Source organism: Atractosteus spatula, chromosome 6, assembly GCF_055471065.1.
Source record: "Atractosteus spatula isolate fAtrSpa1 chromosome 6, fAtrSpa1.hap1, whole genome shotgun sequence".
NCBI classification, from domain to species: Eukaryota; Metazoa; Chordata; class Actinopteri; order Semionotiformes; family Lepisosteidae; genus Atractosteus; species Atractosteus spatula.
In genome coordinates, this window is record NC_142711.1 from 56,594,917 (window position 1) to 56,615,682 (window position 20,766).

At 34.7% G+C, this 20,766-nt stretch overlaps 1 protein-coding gene across 1 annotated transcript in view; it reads right to left on the bottom strand.

Moving 5' to 3' along the window:
• Positions 1 to 20,766, bottom strand: part of LOC148833083 (cadherin-18) — a 163,492-nt gene that overhangs the window by 89,404 nt on the left and 53,322 nt on the right. Inside the window, exon 4 of the mRNA XM_088918762.1 lies at positions 18,396 to 18,515. Within this exon, the coding sequence (XP_088774888.1) occupies positions 18,396 to 18,515 (120 nt within the window). The remainder of the gene's footprint in view (positions 1 to 18,395; positions 18,516 to 20,766) is intronic.

Consider the following 20,766-nt stretch of genomic DNA (forward strand, 5'->3'; position numbering starts at 1 on the left):
CCATGTTTGCTATTAATTCATTTAGGGCTAGAATATGTTCATTGTCTTCCAATCGAGTCGAGTTGACATTAGAAGCTTGCCACAATTAAAAGAAGCAATTAAACACAGCGTAATTGCTCTCTGAAAATGCCTTTTCTTTTTATTTAGGCTCAGATTTCAACTATAGATCGTATTATTATAAACTTTCTTGGAAAAATGTCTTTTATGTAAACCATGTTTGCTATTAATTCATTTAGGGCTAGAATATGTTCATTGTCTTCCAATCGAGTCGAGCTGACATTAGAAGCTTGCCACAATTAAAAGAAGCAATTAAACACAGCGTAATTGCTCTCTGAAAATGCCTTTTCTTTTTATTTAGGCTCAGATTTCAACTATAGATCGTATTATTATAAACTTTCTTGGAAAAATGTCTTTTATGTAAACCATGTTTGCTATTAATTCATTTAGGGCTAGAATATGTTCATTGTCTTCCAATCGAGTCGAGCTGACATTAGAAGCTTGCCACGCCCGGACTGTTACACCAACGCATTAGCATGTTAAAGCGATTTCATTGAGGAGCCTAGCTTTCTTAACTAGTAAGTACTGTACTTCCTTGGTTTTGGAGGGGGGAGGTGTCTTTCGCTGGAAATCTCGCCCCCTTCTACTTTGAAAATACCTGTGAAACCGGTTTAATTCGTCACAGCCAGCACTCCCGCAGAGAGGGGGGTTGTACTCGTTAATGTCTTAGCCGGAACACATCATTATATCTCATTTTGTATTTCTCTAAAAAAATTCGTTTGCCCAGCCTAACACTATTGTTGTTATTGTTTTTATCCTGTAAAGCGCTTTGAGGAGCACAGCTTTCTCACCACTTAGATTACTTTTTGATACCAACCTTACACAAAGCAGAAACTTCTTGTATTTTCCAATGACATACAGATGCAGCCATTCAAAGTGCACGTTACAGACACGTACCGGAGGTAATTGGCTACGGCGTCGCGCATTGTGACGCAAGATGACGCGCGGTACCGCGGTACGTGATTGGTTGACCGACAGGGGCACTCGTGGTCCGTTGGTCTGTCGTAGAAAGACTTACAGTAAACGTCTTTGCTGTGCCCGTTGTAGATATTGAATTTTACCACTGAAGGGAAATCTTAGTAGCTGAGCATAAAAAGAATAGGAGCATACTGTAACGCGTGTGAAGGCCATAAACGATATTAATTTTGGAACATAAACATACAATATATGGCTGGTCTTGCTACTTTAAAGAAAAAATACACACCAGTATTCCTTTTCTCCCTAAACATTTTAAGCATCGAAGTCTTTAACTAAAGAGATATCGGAGTCAACAAGCATACTTTTAGAATTTGATTAAAAGGGAATATAATATGGAATCGCGTATCTAACGAAATTAATAACGATATAATTATATTTATGTACCGCAACACAAGAATAGTACACGTTGTACATTGTCTGTCGATAATGTTTCTGTAGTGCTTTTTCAGCACTCTGCATGTGACTGCGCTGGTGGTGCTGTGGGTTAGGTTCCTGACTCCCATGTCACATGGTCTGTGATCGAATCCCACTGGAACTATGAGTTTTTTTTAACAAACATTTCTTTAAAAAAATGAAACGTTTCCCTTGGTCAGAGATTAAATAAAACCTCACTCGCACCAAACAAATTTATATTTCTAAATATCACAACATGATCGGATTTAAGTCTTTTTAATAACAATGAATAGTCACCTATGCGTTACAAAATAAACATTTATATTGATTTGAATCGCGTTTTGATTTAAATCGTAAACGCGTGTTTAAATATATGTGTTTAAAGGCGATATATAAAAGCACTGATTCTTATGGAATGTGTTCTGCTGGGGATTCAAAAAAATTATTTTTTTTAATCGCGTATCTAAGGAAAATAGCAGTATAACTTTGTTCATGCACATCATTATACAGTATCTCATTTTGTATTTCTATAAAAAAAATCGTTTGCCCAGCCACTATTGTTGTTATGGTTTTTATCCTGTAAAGTGCTTTGAGGAGCACAGCTTTCTCACCACTTAGATTACTTTTCGACACCATCCTTACACAAAGCAGAAACTGATTGTATTTTCCGATGACATACTGTACATGTGCAAAGATTACAGATTTTAATCGTCTTTTTTCTGAACCAGGGAAAATCTGATCATGTTTCTCTATAACAATAATAAAAAACTTTATTTTACATATCACCTTTAAAAGTGGCATCTCAAAACAATACAGTAGATGTAAACCACAGATTACAAGGTAAATACCCTTAATCGTTTATTAAATTTAATCGTCTTTTTTCTGAACTGGTTTCACAGCGAAAGACACCTCCCCCCCCTCAAAAACCCAGTAAGTACAGTGCTAGTTAAGAAAGGCTAGGCTCCTCAATGAAATCGCTTTAACATGCTAATACGTTGGTGTAACAGTCCGGGCGTGGCAAGCTTCTAATTTCAACCCGACCACGGCGAAAGGAACCCTTCTTTCATTTGAAGACAATGAACTTATTTTAGCCCTGAATGAATTAATAGCAAACATGGTTTACATAAAAGACATTTTTCCAAGAAAGTTTAGCCTTTGTCACTAATGAAACCACTAAATAAAGACATAAATATAAAAATCTTAAGATTTTTAAAATACATGACTTTGCTAAAATTTATTTGAAAATAAAAACGATTACAAACGCCAGGGGAGAGAGAGAACAGGGGAGGGATGTTGGTTTTGCATAAGGGGCGGGGCTATGGAAATGAGGTCTGTTTGGGAATGTGGAGTTACATGTTCTGGCTGTTTGTGAATTATCGTTGTTGAGTATGGAGTGTTGAGGTATTGATTTAGTGTAATGCTTTATGTTGAAAATTGAGGTGGATTTTGTTTATAATAAAGAGGATAAACTGGGATGGGAGGAGGGTTTGGTTTTGCATAAGGGGCGGGATTATGATAATTTGAGGAATTTGCGAGAGTATAATGGTTTGATGTATTTGATTTTGTATTGTGGTTGTTATCTATGTTTTTGGTTGGTATTATGTTTATATGGTTGTTTTTGTTGGTTGGTTGTTATTATGGTTATTAATAATACGATCTATAGTTCAAATCTGAGCCTAAATAAAAAGAAAAAGCAAGTAATTAGGTTTATGAGCAATCTAATTACTTATTTGTTTAAAACGCTATATAAAATAAAGTTTATTATTAATTTGCTGGACAGAGCGGTGAACATTATTATGCATAAGACAAAGATAATGATCCTGATCAGTTTAGAAATCTGTGTACGCTGTAAGGTTTTTACTTCTTAAACTTTTAAAATACACGTTTCGAATAGAAAAAAATCCTCTTCCTGGTACAGTCGCATGAAGAGAGAGGCGAAACAGCCCTACACAGCCCTGTCGCAGTACACGAATATAATCATATCGTTATTAAATTCTTTAGATACGCGATTCCATATTATATTAGCAGAAAAGCTTAAAACTACCACTTTTTCACACGCTATTTCACATGTTAGTTAAATACTTCGATGCTTAAAATGTTTAGGGAGAAATGGAATACCGGTGTGTATTTTTCCTTTAAAGTACCGATTCCTGGAATCTGACTGGCTGACACCCTTCTGAAGTGGTTCCATAAGATCTGGTATACGGAAAAGAAAGCGTTGATAAAAAAGCCTGGATTCCCATGTATCTCAGAGAGCGAGTGATCAGAAAAAGGAACAGCTGTTACACCCAGGTTTTACGCTCTCTCTCTGTTGAATGAATGAAAGCATTTTATTAAAAACGCGTTTGCGTTTGTCTGGGTGTTTACCTTGTAATCTGTGGTTTACATCTACTGTATTGTTTTGAGATGCCACTTTTAAAGGTGATATGTAAAATAAAGTTTTTTATTATTGTTATAGAGAAACATGATCAGATTTTCCCTGGTTCAGAAAAAAGACGATTAAAATCTGTAATCTTTCCACTTGTATGTCATCGGACATTAACGAGTACAACCCCCCTCTCTGCCGGAGTGCTGGCTGTGACGAATTAAACCGGTTTCACAGGTATTTTCAAAGTAGGAAGTACAGTGTTAACTAGTAGCTAGGCTCCTCAATGAAATCGCTTTAACATGCTAATGCGTTGGTGTAACAGTCCGGGCGTGGCAAGCTTCCAATGTCAACTTGACTCGATTGGAAGACAATGAATGTATTTTAGCCCTTAATGAATTAATAGCAAACATGGTTTACATAAAAGACATTTTTCCAAGAAAGTTTATAATAATACGATCTATAGTTGAAATCTGAGCATAAATATAAAGGAAAAGCATTTTCAGAGAGCAATCACGCTGTGTTTATGTAGAAAAAGCGATTAGGTTTATGAGCAATCTAATTAACTATTCGCTTAAAACGCTATATAAAATAAAGTTTATTAAAGATGAATGATAAGTGTCGCAGTTTAAATAATTTTCGTAGTAGGGCTTGGACAGATTCCAAGTGCATTATTGCAATTTACGTTGCATTGTCCAATGTGCTGTTGTAATACAGTTTAGAATACAGTAAGTCTAAACTGTATCAGCTTTATTTATGGGTTGCAATTTAGAAAAAGTCAAAAACCGCACTCAAAATGCAATTTAGAGCTTTCTGGCAAGAGGAGACACCCAAATTATAATGTAACATGCCACTGTTTGTGCATAAACAAAGTTATACTGCAATTTTCCTTAGATACGCGATTAAAAAAAATAAATTTTTTGAATCCCCGGCGGAACACATTCCATAAGAATCAGCGCTTTTATACAGTATATCGCCTTTAAACACATATTTAAACATGCGTTTACGATTTAAATCAAAACGCGATTCAAATCAATATAAATGTTTATTTTGTAACGCATAGGTGACTATTCATTGTTATTAAAAAGACTTAAATTCGATCATGTTGTGATATTTAGAAATATAAATTTGTTTGGTGCGAGTGAGGTTTTATTTAATCTCTGACCAAGGGAAACGTTTCATTTTTTCAAAGAAATGTTTGTTAAAAAATAAAGTCATAGTTCCATGGGATTCAATCACAGACCGTGTGACATGGGAGTCAGGAAACTAACCCACAGCGCCACCGCGCTGGTCACATGCTGAGGGCTGAAAAAGCACTACAGAAACATTATCGACAGACAATGTACAGATTTGATAAAGCTATAAAATAATGTAATTAGGCACAGAACAAGTTTACAGCACAGTACAATAATAAATGCTGACCATGACTTTAGAAGCATAAATTACCTTACACTCAATTTAAACACAAGCTGTCTTTAGCCCTCTAAGCTGGTGCATACAGAAATGTAGAGAACCAGGCTCAGAACACACAGCTTCATTAGCGAATACATATGCAGGACAACTAGAGAAGACGTTTTACAGAGGATGGATTTTTAGAAACATCCAATCAGTGACATCACTGAAGTCAACTCCTAGGTACTGAAACTGTCGTGTGGATAGTTTCACAAGAATCAGACAAAGGTTTAAGCATCGCTTGTTCTAGATAAAACTGCAAAAAAAAACAACAACCCATAATGTACTTCTTTGCGGCTCTGTTTGCCCAAATCATATATTCACAACGTGAAATTAGAAAATAATATTACGTAACCAAAATCCGCAATATGGAAACAGAACCTGTGTAATTGTTGACAGATGATGTACTCGTAACATTTTTACAAGACGAACTACAACATTTAAAAAATGACTTGTATGTACTTGAAATCTGTAATCAATCCACTGCACTGCATTAAAACAAAACGAAAACTAGAACGCCCTGGGCATACCGTTTCGCGCTTCTTATCAGTTGCTCAAAAGTAATTTGACCGTATGAAAGACCGATTCTGGTCATAATGAAACCATGTTTCGTGTATGTTTTCTTTAAAGTACCGAGATCAGCCATATACTGTATGTTTATGTTCCAAAATTAATATCGTTTATGGCCTTCACACGCGTTGCAGTATGCTCCTATTCTTTTTATGCTCAGGCGCTAAGATTTCCCTTCAGTGGTAAAATTCCATATAAATATTCAATACTTAAACGGGCACAGTTAAGACATTAAATATACATATACATACTGTATACAGTACAGTTTGCATACAGTAATATGTTTATGTTCCTAAATCAATCTCTTTTATGAGCATGTGAAAGGCATGGTGAATCGATTCTCAAAAATTACTGTACTTTGCATGATTGGAAAAAAATGCTTGATTGCGAAATGCTGTGGTGTTACTTTTACAAAGACGGTCAATGAAAAAAATAATGTGGACCAGGGCAATACTTTGAGTTTACAGCTTGTCCAAGGTCATTTATTATTAATACTATTAGTAATATCTTCGTTAAAGACTTTGATGGCTACAGCTCAAACATGAGAGGTTGAGCTTTATTAGCTCCACCTTGCGGAAATTCCGGATACTATTATTTTGCTAGCGGTATTTACCGGTAACTCGCGGTAGACTGCGTACAGCGTACCGGAAAATAATGCGGTATCGCCCGCGCATTTTGAATGGCTGCATCTGTACAAGTGGAAAGATTACAGATTTTAATCGTCTTTTTTCTGAACCAGGGAAAATCTGATAATGTTTCTCTATAACAATAATAAAAAACTTTATTTTACATATCACCTTTAAAAGTGGCATCTCAAAGCAATACAGTAGATGTAAACCACAGATTACAAAGTAAATACCCAGACAAACGCAAACGTGTTTTTAATAAAATGCTTTTATTCATTCAGCAGAGAGAGAGCGTAAAACCTGGGCATAACAGCTGTTCCTTTTTCTGATCACTCGCTCTCTGGATAAACGTCTCACCTGTCCTGTTCTTTGTTTTCCTAATTTGCTGATTATGCCTTCTGCGATCCACTCCTGCCCTCACACCTAAAGAAGACTATTTTAAATTTCTTTGCACGGTCCATTGTGCAATTAACCCTTGTATGTGCTATCCTTAAGGTGATATCACATAAAGGTGATATGTAAAATAATGTTTTTTATTATTGTTATAGAGAAACATGATCAGATTTTCCCCGGTTCAGAAAAAAAGATCTAAAGTATACTAGTTTGTCACTAGTATACTTTTAATACAGTCTTTGCTGTGCTCTTGAGGATCCTTGTGATATTTCGAGCTCTGGTTGAATGATAAGTGTCGCAGTTTAAATCTCTCTCTCTCTCTCAATTCAATTCAAGGTGCTTTATTAGCATGACAGATGGGTACAATCAGTGTTGGGTATTTACTTTGCTTTGAGATGCCACTTTTAAAGGTGATATATAAAATCAAGGCTTTAACTTGCTTTAACTCCGCAAGTCTGAGTTCTTGTGTCTGTCCTATCCGAACCCGAAAGTATTACAATATGTATCTTTATAGCAGGTGGTGTACAACTTTTTAGTATAGATTACACTTTTCTAAAATGTATTTAAAAAATAAAAACAATTACAATCTAATCTTTCCACGTTTGATCCCAAGATCCCAAGAAAAATAAATCTAAATGGGGAGAAAGCTATACTGAAAGTTTATTAAGATACTTAGAAGACAAAGATATCAATTTATGTTGCATTTGTCTGATTGTGAATCAAAAAACACATATATTTAAACCCGCGTTTGCGATTTAAATCAAAACGCGATTTAAATCAATATAAATGTTTATATTGTAACGCCTAGGTGACTATTCATTGTTATTAAAATAACTTAAATTCGATCATGTTGTGATATTTAGAAATATACATTTGTTTGGTGCGAGTGAAGTTTTATTTAATCTCTGAGCCATACTGATTCTTATGGAAGCCAGTTTCCGCCAGGGAGTAAAAAAAAAACACACTATGGTATTCTCTCCGATGCAGTGCAGTTAAAAACAAATCTCTGATGCTGTTCCTAAATGAATATCGTTTATGACCATCAGACGCTTTATGCTCCTTTTCTTTTTTCCAGTGGATTGAACAGGGAGAGGCATTTCATGATGTACTTTTCACTGATGAAACAACAGTGGCTCTGGAACAGTTTTCAACCATGTCGTTTTATAAAAGGGGAGATATGTACGCGTTACTGAAGCTAAAAGTTTAGCCTTTGTCACTAATGTAACCACTAAATAAAGACATATAGAAATCCCTACGTTACAGACTGTATATGGCTGGTATTGGTAGTTCAAAGAAAAAATACACACCAGTATTCCACTTTCTCCCTAAACATTTTAAGCATCAGAGTCTTACATGTGGTTATTTCGGAAACGTTTGTACGTGCTCCTTCTGACCATGTTACTGTTTACTGTTACTGACCATATTAAGTTTAAGTGCCTGTGGGCACTTTTCCTGTCCGTGGGGGGTGGACCGTCTTTCATTAGAAGGTTAGTCTGTTCTACTCTGAGAATGTAGAGGGGGTGGAAAGTGCCCGCGGTCATTTAATTAGTATTAAAAGTCCCACTGATTCCCTTGCGAAGATACGGACATAGGAATATTCGTGCGTGGTCAAAAAAATGGCATAAAAACGACAAAGTGAAGGCTGTGAAAACATTCACAATGTACTTTATACACAAAGCAAGTGTTCTCACAACTCTAGGAGGTTTCGTGAAAATGCTACAGGCATGCCAAAATCTTTTTTTTTAAATTCAAGGTGGCTTTACTGCGGTTTTCATTTTCAGATTGTGAATCACAAAGGCATTTAATTAAACACGCGATTGCGATTTTAATCAATTACTGTATTGATTGAAACACACATTCTGTACAGATACAGTACAGTCACATTCTCCTATCGTCCAGTGGTGTAAAACGAATTAGCAGGTGATTGAGATAACAATGCACCGACCACTGAGTGGAATGTTCTCATTTGTTCTAAATTGTAAAAAGAGGTGATAATTCTTAATAATTCCGTGTTGCATTAACTAACCTCTTCAGTTTATTCCGCCAGACAGTACATGAATATAATTATATCGTTATTAATTTGTTTAGATACGCAATTCCATATTATATTCCCTGTTAATCAAATTCTAAAAGTATGCATTTGTTAGATAACAAGCGAATTCACAGAAAAGGTTAGAAGACTATCACTTTTCACAAAGTATATAATCCTAATATAAGTCTAAATCCTAATATAAGTCTAAACAGTATCAGCTTTATTTACGGGTTGCAATTTAAAAAAAGTCAAAAACCGCAATGCAATTTAGAGCTTTCTGGCAAGAGGAGACACCCAAATTAATAATATAACATGCCACTGTTTGTGCATGAACAAGGTTATACTGTTATTTCCTTAGATACGCGATGCCTGTCTGTCCTGGCTGTGCTCTCTCTCTCTCTCTCTCTCAATTCAATTCAAGGTGCTTTATTAGCATGACAGATGGGTACAATCAGTGTTGGGTATTTACTTTGCTTTGAGATGCCACTTTTAAAGGTGATATATAAAATCAAGGCTTTAACTTGCTTTAACTCCGCAAGCCTGAGTTCTTAGGTCTGTCCTATCCGAACCTGAAAGTATTACAATGTGTATCTTTATAGAAGGTGGTGTACAGCTTTTTAGTATAGATTACACTTTTCTAAAATGTATTTAAAAAATAAAAACGATTACAATCTAATCTTTCCATGTTTGATCCCAAGATCCCAAGAAAAATAAATCTAAACGGGGAGAAAGCTATGCTGAAAGTTTATTAAGATACTTAGAAGATAAAGATATCAATTTATGTTGCATTTGTCTGATTGTGAATAAAAAAACACATATATTTAAACACACGTTTGCGATTTAAATCAAAATGTGATTTAAATCAATATAAATGTTTATATTGTAACGCCTAGGTGACTATTCATTGTTATTAAAATGACTTAAATTCGATCATGTTGTGATATTTAGAAATATAAGTCAATTAATTGTCCAAAATAATGCTATTCTATTTTTTCAAAAAAATGTCGCAGTACACGTATATAATCATATCGTTATTAATTTCTCTAGATACCGATTCCATATTATATTAGCAGAAAAGCTTAAAACTACCACTTGCTGTTTCACATGTTAGTTAAAGACTTCGATGCTTAAAATGTTTAGGGAGAAATGGAATACTGGTGTGTATTTTTTCTTTAAAGTACCGATTCCTGGAATCTGACTGGCTGACACCCTTCTGAAGTAGTTCCATAATATCTGGTATACGGAAAAGAAAGCGTTGATAAAAAAGCCTGGATTCTCATGTATCTGATACAAGTATCTTTTAATACAGTCTTTGCTGTGCTCTTGAGGATCCTTGTGATATTTTGAGCTCTGGTTGAATGATAAGTGTCGCAGTTTAAATAATTTTCGTAGTTAGAAATTATGAAACGCTCTGTTAAAAGCAAGGGAGTTTTTATGTCCGTTGCAGTAAAAGAAAATGCCTGACAAAGTAGGGCTTGGACAGGTTCCAAGTGCTTGTACAAATGTGCTAAAGAAATTATACTTTGAGTTTACAGCTTGTCCAAAGTCATTCATTATTAATACTATTAGTAATATCTTCGGTAAAGGCTTTGATGCATAAATATTTCTGATAAAGGTAGGTTGTGTACTTTTGTCCAACTGAGCAATCTTGCTTTCATAAAATATACCAACTTTTTATTGACTGATGATTTACATGCTGTAATACACAGATTAAATTTAAAAGCTCAAATGCTGTACATGAGAGGTTAAGCTTTATTGACTCCTCCTGGCAGTTTTACAAGGTGATGCCGGATACTTTCCGGCATGACGTTAAATGACGCGATTTACCCCGTGATACTGCGTGATACTGCGACACGCCCACCGGGGTATACCGCGAAACACCCCACCCATTTTGAATGGCTGCATCTGTAGGCTCCATCCCCATCCTCCTACCGTCAAATGGAAAAGTGGAAAATATATTTTGGGATTTTAATCAAAATTATCAATGTCTATAAAAAGTAGTGCCTACGAGGAATAAATTCCCACGAAATTAATTATTTTTTTACAACAATATTAATCAATAAATGCATTGCATGGTAGCTTCTGTTTTTTGTTTGAAAATTGTTTTATGCTTTCAGGTTCAGAATAAAAGCTAGACTGTAACAGTTATGTACAGAGAATAAAATACACAAATTTGCTGCTGGGTTCAATTTGGCACACAGTCAATCAGTTTTTCTCAATATTTAACATAATACATCCTTAACATTATTACAAAGCTAAACAAAAATACCCATAGGTCTTTAATCTGTTTAGCTCAGTAAGACAATGGTAGTGCTACAGTCCAGTGTGGGAGGATGATAAATTTACAAAGGGGGAAAGCCTGGCAGGGTAATGTTTTACAATGAGATGAAAAGGGGGCCTGTGTTTGTGTCACCAAGGAGACAATGTAAGACACCTGAATGTGGTAATCGTCTCTGGCACAGAGTCTCATTCTGACCTTTCTCTTACAAGACGTGGATTGTGTTAAATCCCCAAAGGAAGTGTAGCAGATTACCAGTTTTGCTGAAGCAACTTCTGCAAACCCAACTGCTGATCAAGCATTAATATGCCAGTGACATTGCTTAGCAGAAACAACAGCAGCTGGTGATGCAGTAGTTCAGATCACTTCTTTCCCTAACTGAATTACAATTTACTGAATAAGCAAGCACTGCATAAATGAAATTTTGTCTGATGGACAAGAGAGATTGAACATATCTGAGCCTATCATAGAAGGAAATACTAATAGCCATTGCTTGTGTAGTTACTGATATTCCACCAGCAAAATACAGTAGCAGCTGAGTCACAAAATTCTGGATTGCTAAATGTCCTGTTATGCACTGTTTTTAGGCAGATTATGATGGATGATAAATGTAATTAAATTAATAAAAGAGGATAAAATATTTGAGCCCCTATAAAATTACACTTTACCAAGTTTTTCTATTGTTGTAAAAAAACAATAGGACTTAAACTAATAAAAATGTGTTCTAAAGACAAATATATTCCATTTCTCTAGAATTCTCTAGAATAAAGCATAATTACTGCAGATTTCCAATTTTTTAAAATTCACATTTATTAAGGTCTGCCTTCAAATGGTAAAGCAGTCATATCACCTACTGTTACATACTGTAGTTTTATCACCAGCAGTCTTGGGTGTTTGTTTTGGTCCTATAACCTATAAATATAACCTTCATTCAATGTACACATTTTTACAGATTAAACATTGAAAGGCTACATTTATTAGCAAAATAAATGAATCTGTGGAACATGACAGAATCATACTATGGCATCTTATTTTATTTTTTTCTCTTTCTCAGCAAGGACGTCTATTGTCACAATTACTCCTCAAATGAAAACCATTCTCTGCTTTAAATTCCAAAATCTTCTTTTGAAAACCGCATTGTTTATAGTTTCATTTTTGTTATTTTGCATAAATATTATTTTTTTGTCTTTAAGGAAATTAATGAATCTCCATTGACATGAGACTGGTGTTTTAGCATAGCACAATTCAACCTGATTTGAGGAGGTACCAAGTGTCTCGACTATGCTTGAGAGACAACAAACAAAACCTAGCTGAGGAAGAGCTGTGTATGCTACACATACATATAGACTATAAATGCATTATTCATATCCAGCTCTTTTCATACACTTTTGCATTTCATGTGACAATTTGGGCAAACAAAGCCACATTTCTTAAATGGGAGCTGAGTGCTAATGTGTGCATTACAGTTTATGGCACATTATAAAAAAGAATAAGACTGCTAGAAGAGGAATATGTTTATTTTCACCAAATAATAAAAACCGAAGAATTATTGTCTGGTCTTAAAATGTACTGTTGTCAGGTAGAATTAAAACAGAAAAAAAAGCTTATGTTAGTAACTGAAAAGGATATATCAACAAAATAAATTGTATAAAATATCAAACACAATGGCAATACTTACTGTTGTCAGAGATTAATCTATCCTGAAAGGTAAAATGCACCTGCTAGATATTCATAGTTCTGATAAATATTATTACAAAATAAGTCATTTATTACATTTTGAGAACATTTCTGCTGTGAATTTGTTGCACAAGGTTATTTGCTACAATTACACTGATTAACTAAAATGTACGAAAAATAATTTTGAAGACCTTTGAAAATTTGTCTAGAGAACTAGATAAGTAATTACAGTATATGCATTGTTTTATATGTATTGATTAATGCAAGAAGTGACCTATCCCTGTAACATGATCATTAAGTTGTTTTCAGTTTTCTTCAATATATTAAAAACTATATCATGGAACTGTAAACAGATACAGTAAATCCTGATTATATAAGTTTCCTGCATTACTGAACTAATGTTATTGACCTTTGCAAAACAAACTGTATGAAGACTTAAAACAGTTAATGTTGTGTGACTCCTTCTTGGGCATGCTGGAACAAGATATTTTAACATATAGTAGGTGCATTCAGAAGAACACGCATATATGGAACCATAAGGTTAAAAAAAAACAAAGCTCTATATTTAAAGTGCAGTGAGGAGCAATAAAAAAAATACAAAACCAAACAAAATCCTAGCTTCTTTTCTGAGCTCCTGACTAAATGTTTTCATAGAGTCTCAATAATACCAGGCAGTAAATGTGCTTAATGTGTAAATGTGCAAGTAAATTGTTTTTAAAAAATTAAATCTTTCACTAATACAATTCAAAATCACTCTCTCCTGATACTCTTCTCAAAATTTAAACACAGTTTATTTGGCAATTAACATGCACATAGTATCTGCCTTCTGGCCACCAGATAACAGATTCACCAACTGGATGAGACAGAAAGCCCCTGCTTTCTGCTTTTTAAAAAGTCAACTGACCAATTATCTTCCAGTAACTGATCAGAGGACAGAGAGCAGCACCTCATTTCCCCTGCAGCTTCTGGGGAATGTGGTCCAGACAAGGCACTATCTTGTCTGGAGCGGCTGTGTTCTTACAATTGATAAATATTTCCAAAATTTAGATTTTCAAGTCAATTGAAACAAAACTAAATGCCCATTTCTTAGTGTGTTCTTGCAACAACAACACTCCATTATTTTAAATAATAACTAAAAAAAACGATGATGTGAAGTAGTTATTTTTCAATCTTGTTTCTTTCTGAAGTTGTTTTGGTATTGCTAAAGATACACTTCTGAAATAATAATAAAGTCAAACTATGATATCCTGTATGTTGGAGATGTGTTCTTGTAAAGTGCTACATACAGAAAATTAATATATTACAAATGAAAATTCCCATAATAATTAATTAATAATGAATGTGCTAGGGGGTGCTAGGTTCTTCTTATATGTATTTTTGTGGCATACTGTTACTTTCTATTGTTTCTTATATTATGTTATTTCTTATATTCTTAAATTATTTGGTGCATTATTAAAGGTACTGTATTTACCTGAATGTAAGCCACATTTTTCCCAAATTTCAGGATGATACAATTGGCCAGTGGCTTATATTTGAATATAGGTACTGTATATTGCTGAATAGACTGCTGAACCAGAGTGCTAAATGGTGTTAAACTGTGCCTACTGTAACAGACCGCCATTTTTCTTAGTTGTGGCGTGTTGTTGTGAATGAAGTCTATAATCATATTTATTTATACAAAATAAGCAAGAGATTACACTACACTTCTGTGTTCAAGGAGGTAATCCTGTGTGCCAAACAACATGGGAATCTTCAGACTGAAAGGTAGTTTGCAGGTAATATATACAATAAAGTTTAAAATTTAGTAAAGGTTATATATTAGTTATATTATAGCTTACAATAATATTGTAAATGTTTTTACCTGTTACCTGTTGCAGCAGAAGTATAAAACAAGTCCAACTCTCCTTAGCTTCAGAAAATCTTGATACAATATCACCTTCAGTATGTTTAAAGATCACCAGACCGGATGTGTTGTAAACTGTATCAGTCCTATTACCTGCTCCTGTGACATTGTTGATCTCAGAAAGGTTTTTTGAGCTTCAAGCAGGAAAAAATTATTTCCCCTGAGGCAACGATGAAAGGGATGGTCAGAAGAACTTGTAGAGAAATATTTTAGTTCCAGCATGTCTTCTCAATATATGTAATTTTTATTTTCTTTCACAAGAATTGCAATGAATCCCTTATGGAAATGTTTCCCAAAAAGTGATCTTTAATGGTCCCCTTTTTGTCTCTTCTCATATGCTCGCACATGACCAGGTCAAACTTGCATATTAGTTGAAGCTGCCCAAGGAAGTTTCTGTTATGTGGGTCATGGAGCTTTTCTCAAGGTCCACTTAAGGCTTGTTTGCATTCAGCCAAATGACACACAACAGCAACAACTTGTGTCAAGACTTCCAGTATCTCTGTTCAAGTGATAACATTTTTTGGCTAGTATTGTCAATTGTTGTGCCTATGTTTAATCTTACCTGTAGCTGGCGCCAGCTCTCCATGTTTGTTATGTGCACTCTGGAACGTTCGTGGTCATTTAACAGGTGATGGAGGCGTTTCCACATACGAAAACCCCTCCCTGGAAGAACTGTTCTCTCTTTTCCCAAAATGTCTACAGCAAAAACACAACAGTGATGCAGTAGACTGAGAATAAACTAGCCATGTCCGTGTGATTTTCTCACTATTTTTTATTTTCATTTTGAATTAGTCTCTGGTAAATTTCAGTGGAAACAGTTCATTGTTGTGAGGGAAATCCATTCCTGTTATCTGGACTGGGCCTTGTCTAACAATGTCACAGCTTTCTGCGTTGCTTTTGTTTTGAGGCCACAGTGTCAGGTTTTCTGAGAATATCCAAGAGCAGCCTAAAGCATGTGGTTGTGGAGTCACAGACATGCCTGTTTCTGCAGCACTGTCACCCTCATCTGTAGGAGCAAGATGAGCTGAGAAGCTTGATTCTTTTTCTCTGTAGTGACATATTTTCTAGGAATGATGAAGATTGGGTCTGTTGTTGATGAATCTTTGTTTCCCATTGTGACTGCAGGAGTCCTAATTTTGTAGTACTGCTTCTGTTGCCAGTGGTTTCAACCGACTCCTGTACTGATGCTTCTCAGTTTTAGTTTTGTGAAAAACTTTTAATAAAACTTTTATGTAATTTCTTCTCTGCTTAACTGCTTAACTTGAATAGCTTTCTTTAATTGCTTCTGGATAACGTTATGTAAGTAAACTATATATTAACATTAGCTAGATTGATGATGGGTGTGCATAATCTTTGGAAAAAGAATATAACAGACAAATAGCAGTAGCTAGATCGACCATGTCTGGGAGTCATCAGACATCGTTTGAGACTGGAATAGTTCATTTGCAAAAAAAAGGTATACATATGAAAATAGGTGTTGGAATTTTTATATCAGGCAAAAAAAAGATGAAAACACTTGTATTGATGGATCCTTCATTCAGTGTATCACCCCCACTAATCACTGGGGCCCCCTCACATCTTGCAGCTCTGGGCAAATGACCAGGTTGCTCCATAGGTAAGACTGCCCCTGGCTACAGATTCCAACCAACGTTGGAGTTGAAATCCCCTACCCAATGGTCAATGACTAAAAACCTTCAATTCACCTGTTCACATGTTCATAACTTTCAAGATCTGCCTCATTCCTTCATAGGCTGCTTTTACAAAATTAAATACCCCAATTTTAGAATAATTTGTTAGACATCTAAAAAATAGATACAAATGACTATGCAGTATATACAACTTTAATTGTATTCCATTTCTATGAAAAGACTAGGCCACTTATACAGTTTATTTTTTCCTGTAAACTTATTAAGCAATTAAGCAAACTCTAACCATTACAATCATGTCAGTGTCAGCTTCTGTACTGTACATTACAATATCTCAATTTGTATAAGGAAAATTGAAATCCTCAAAACATAAAATATTACAGTAACAACCCCCAAAGGCTAGCACAGTCCCAGAGATCTGCATGCACAAAAACTCACAATGGCAACAAATCAAAGAGCAGAAGACTTTATTTCAGTGTTCTTCCATGTATTTCAACAAAAAGAGACCTGTAAAAAACTTCAGTCTGCTTCTTCATTAGAATCACTGAGCACACCATTTTATAGAGACAGGCTACTAATTAAACCATCATAAGAATGTGCATTTTAAACCATCGCCAGAAATCAAATTAACAAACTCGTAACCCAGTCAGACTACAGAAATTGGTGGCATTTGGAAGCCTCTAGTGGTTGGTCAGTTGTTATTGCAGTCCCTTCTTACAGTAGATCAACCCACCATACTCACCGTTGTTGCAGTACATAACGTACTGATGTCATTGTTCAGTATGAATCCATTGCAGCCCTAGGTGGCCAATTGTTATTGATTTGATCTATTTTAACTTTTACCACATAAAGATTCTAAATTGCCTATACTCTTTTGCTTATATTGTTTAACTTGCAGTCTATTTTGGATATATTTTCTCCCACTACCACCCCATCTATTTTGCTTAACTGTCTTGAAATAATATGCACCCATTAATTACTATAACTGTCCTTTTCATCCTGGCCTAGTCATGTTTCAGTCTAATTATAGTTACCTATTAATGCAGTAGTGTTTGAGCTCTTTCAAATTATTCCTTATACTTATGATGGTGGGGTTTATGCATTTAAGAATGTGCATATGGTTTAAAATTTGTTTTTAGTGTGTTTTGCTTTTTAGAATTATCCTACCAGAACTGGCCTGTTGTGTGCCCCATTCCCACCATTTCCCTCATTGCTCCTGAAATACTCAACAAAATCAAGGTGTACCTATTTATTATCCATTATATTTTAGTTTACAGTGTTTTCTTTATAATTATTAGGTTCTACAAGTATTTTCCACATTGAAATATCAATTTTTACCATGTCTCCAGAATTTTCTTTGTGCTATGAAAGTATGCAATTTTAAAACATAACTGTTTTAATGCTTTTTAAAACAAATTACAGACAGTTCTATTGACTGGTCCACAATAGGTTTTTTGTTCCCACTCAGGGGAGACAGAATTAAGTTTCCTGGAAATATAAAACTTATTTCAGTTGTTTAAATAGAATATTCTGTTGCATTTATATTGCATACGCATTATGCAGTATGTATTATACTGTCTATAAAGGACAATTAAATGTACTGATTTACATATATTGTATATGTTTTATCAAAATTCTAGTTACTCTCATTAAGTATGTTACAATTTTTCTTGTTCAGCTGGTTGAACTGATCTGTTGTATAGCAGAGCTGCTGGTCTATAATGATTGCTTGGGGTCTCCTTGGTGGGTGCTGCAATTCAGAGGTAATCGAAGTGGATCCCCTTCTTATATGTAAAAGCAATCTGAGATACATTGGGATGATAAACACCTTTTATGTATAAGGAATTTTTTTTTGCTGTAAGAAATACAGCGCTCGCATCTCAGAAATATACAGTTCTGTGATAAAAATACACAGTTACCACAGAATATTTAATTCATCCATTCCCTCATTTTCATTATTACATGCATTGTTTTTGAGCATCAGCAACACATTAAGGAATCATAAAGGAAACTAAAATTTCTTACCAGTTTTGGGATCAACAGAGAAATAAGGCTGTCCTTGGAGAATACTGTACACTACTCTAGCACTATTTCCATATGTGGGATCATCTGCATCAGTTGCAGTCACCTGGAGAACAGATGTACCTGCAAAATGAAGTAAAATAAGTTTAAGTAATGTAAATTGTATATTTTTTTCCAACAAATATGCAGTATGCTCATACAAAAGGGATGTTTGTTGTATCAGTAGTGTGTATATGTAATATTTCTTGGCAGGATAACTCAATGTAAAATGACCATATAATTTTAGGCCTTCCATTACTAGATATTTAGTTCTGCCAACTGAAAATAAGCACACAAGATCATTCCAGGCCAATGAACCATGTGCAATAAGCCAATGACAAAATTGCAAGATTTTGATAGGTCACCTGATCACATCTGCATAGTAACAGCCAGATCTGCTCATGCGATTTGGAACCACCAAAAGCCAATAAAATCATTCATCAGATACCTTTAATACAGTAATGTCATGAATCATGCATGTATAACCCCTTCAGTGTGTTTCTCATCTAGCAAAGTTAGAGCAGGTATACACAGCAGAAATCACAAAAGGTTCACATAGACAATGTTTTTCAGTATTCAGACATCAGAGAAAGTAGGCAAAGATGAGGCAGAGAACAGTAGGCATAACATATAAATAGAACATATATGTATATATCTCTAGTCCAACAATTGAACATGCAGATTTAAAAAAAAAGAAAAGTAGTTGAGACAATATTTAACTCAATATTTAACTTGTCAGAAAGAAAACAGAACTTAAGGATATGTTGGTTTTATTTATGGTTTTACTGTAAAATAATGAGGAAAACTTGTCACTATCTATAAATTTATATAACTGAAAGAAACGTCCTTGAAACTGCAAGGAAATTGTAAGTCAATTTATTTGATTATATTTACAGTAATAAAATGGGGGTTGTTGTATTGATGTTAAAGTAAAAATTATTGTGACTGCAAAGACCACCAATACACAATCACCAGGAAATTACATAAGCCACCAAAAGCATCACAGGTATCTCTGTTTCCCTGCCCAGTGAACAGGCAAAAACACATGGCATTTGGGTTAATATTTATAACTCTTAACACATAAACACTTAAATTATATACAATGACAGTAAGTCTGTGAGTTAAGGTCTTTTATCTTTCAGAGCTATTCTCAATTACCTCGTCAAAGATTGCATCTTAGTGCAATCTTACAGAGGGAAAGCAGTTTAAGGAGGTAATTAATGTTGGTTTCTATTCAATAAACCCCCTTCTTCATAGGAAAGTCTGATCTCTTAAACTGATTCACAATTATGAAAAGTGATTCTCTAAATGGTGCATTTGTAGAGATACAATTTCTAACTGGAGGGTGCTTAAAAAGAAATAAATCTTATGATATTTAAAAAAACACAGCCTTTGCCCTTAAATTTAGTTTTGGTTTCTTCTTTTGTCCAAAATAATTGTTATGAGTCAGTCCTCAAAGGTCAAATTATTTGTGCTTTGGAATTGTAGGAATATAGAATATGCTCACAATATCTACTCGAGAGGATAGGAGAGTTATTTCTGATCCAGCTACTGCTATACTAAGCCAATCTTCCTGGAATATCAAACTATCAAGGGAAATCCTAATACAACTGTCAGTAAAAGCACCAGCAACTTCTATGTTCATAGGTAAGGGAATTATACAGTTAACAGAAGACTGAGACAGCAGAATTATAAAGCCTGCACCACAAGATGTAAACCTCCCATCAGTACTAAGAACAGGAAAAAAAAACAGATTGGAATTTGGACTGATGTACAATAATGAACCAGGAGAGAACTGGAATATTCTTTTGGACAGATGAGATTAAGAAAAACCTTTATCACAGTAATGGAAAATTTAAAGTATGGAGAAGGAAAGAAAATGCAGATGCTTTAAAAAACTACCACCTCATCACTAAGCAGGATGGATGTAATGTTGTAGCCTTGGTATACATGGCCACCTCTGGAATAGGATCACTTGTCTTTTTTGATAATGCATCTAAAGATGGGCACTCCAAAATAAATTCTGAAGTTTATAGACACATTTTCTTTTCTTGCATAAAAGAAAAAAATTAAATCAGAACAACCCAAAATAGGCAAGACCTCGAAGTGGCTGTAGCAAAGGCCTAGCAAAGCATCCCAGTTTATGCAAAGAGTCTGATACGCCTGATTGGTCAAAGACTTCATTCAATTGCTTCTACAAAAATACTGACTTTTACACTCAATAACAATATAGTGAATGCGTCTCAATACGTCCAGTCACTTGAAACACAGATTTCTGGAATGAACATAAAGTATGATTTTTTCTAATATGATTAAATGCATGCATGAAAATATG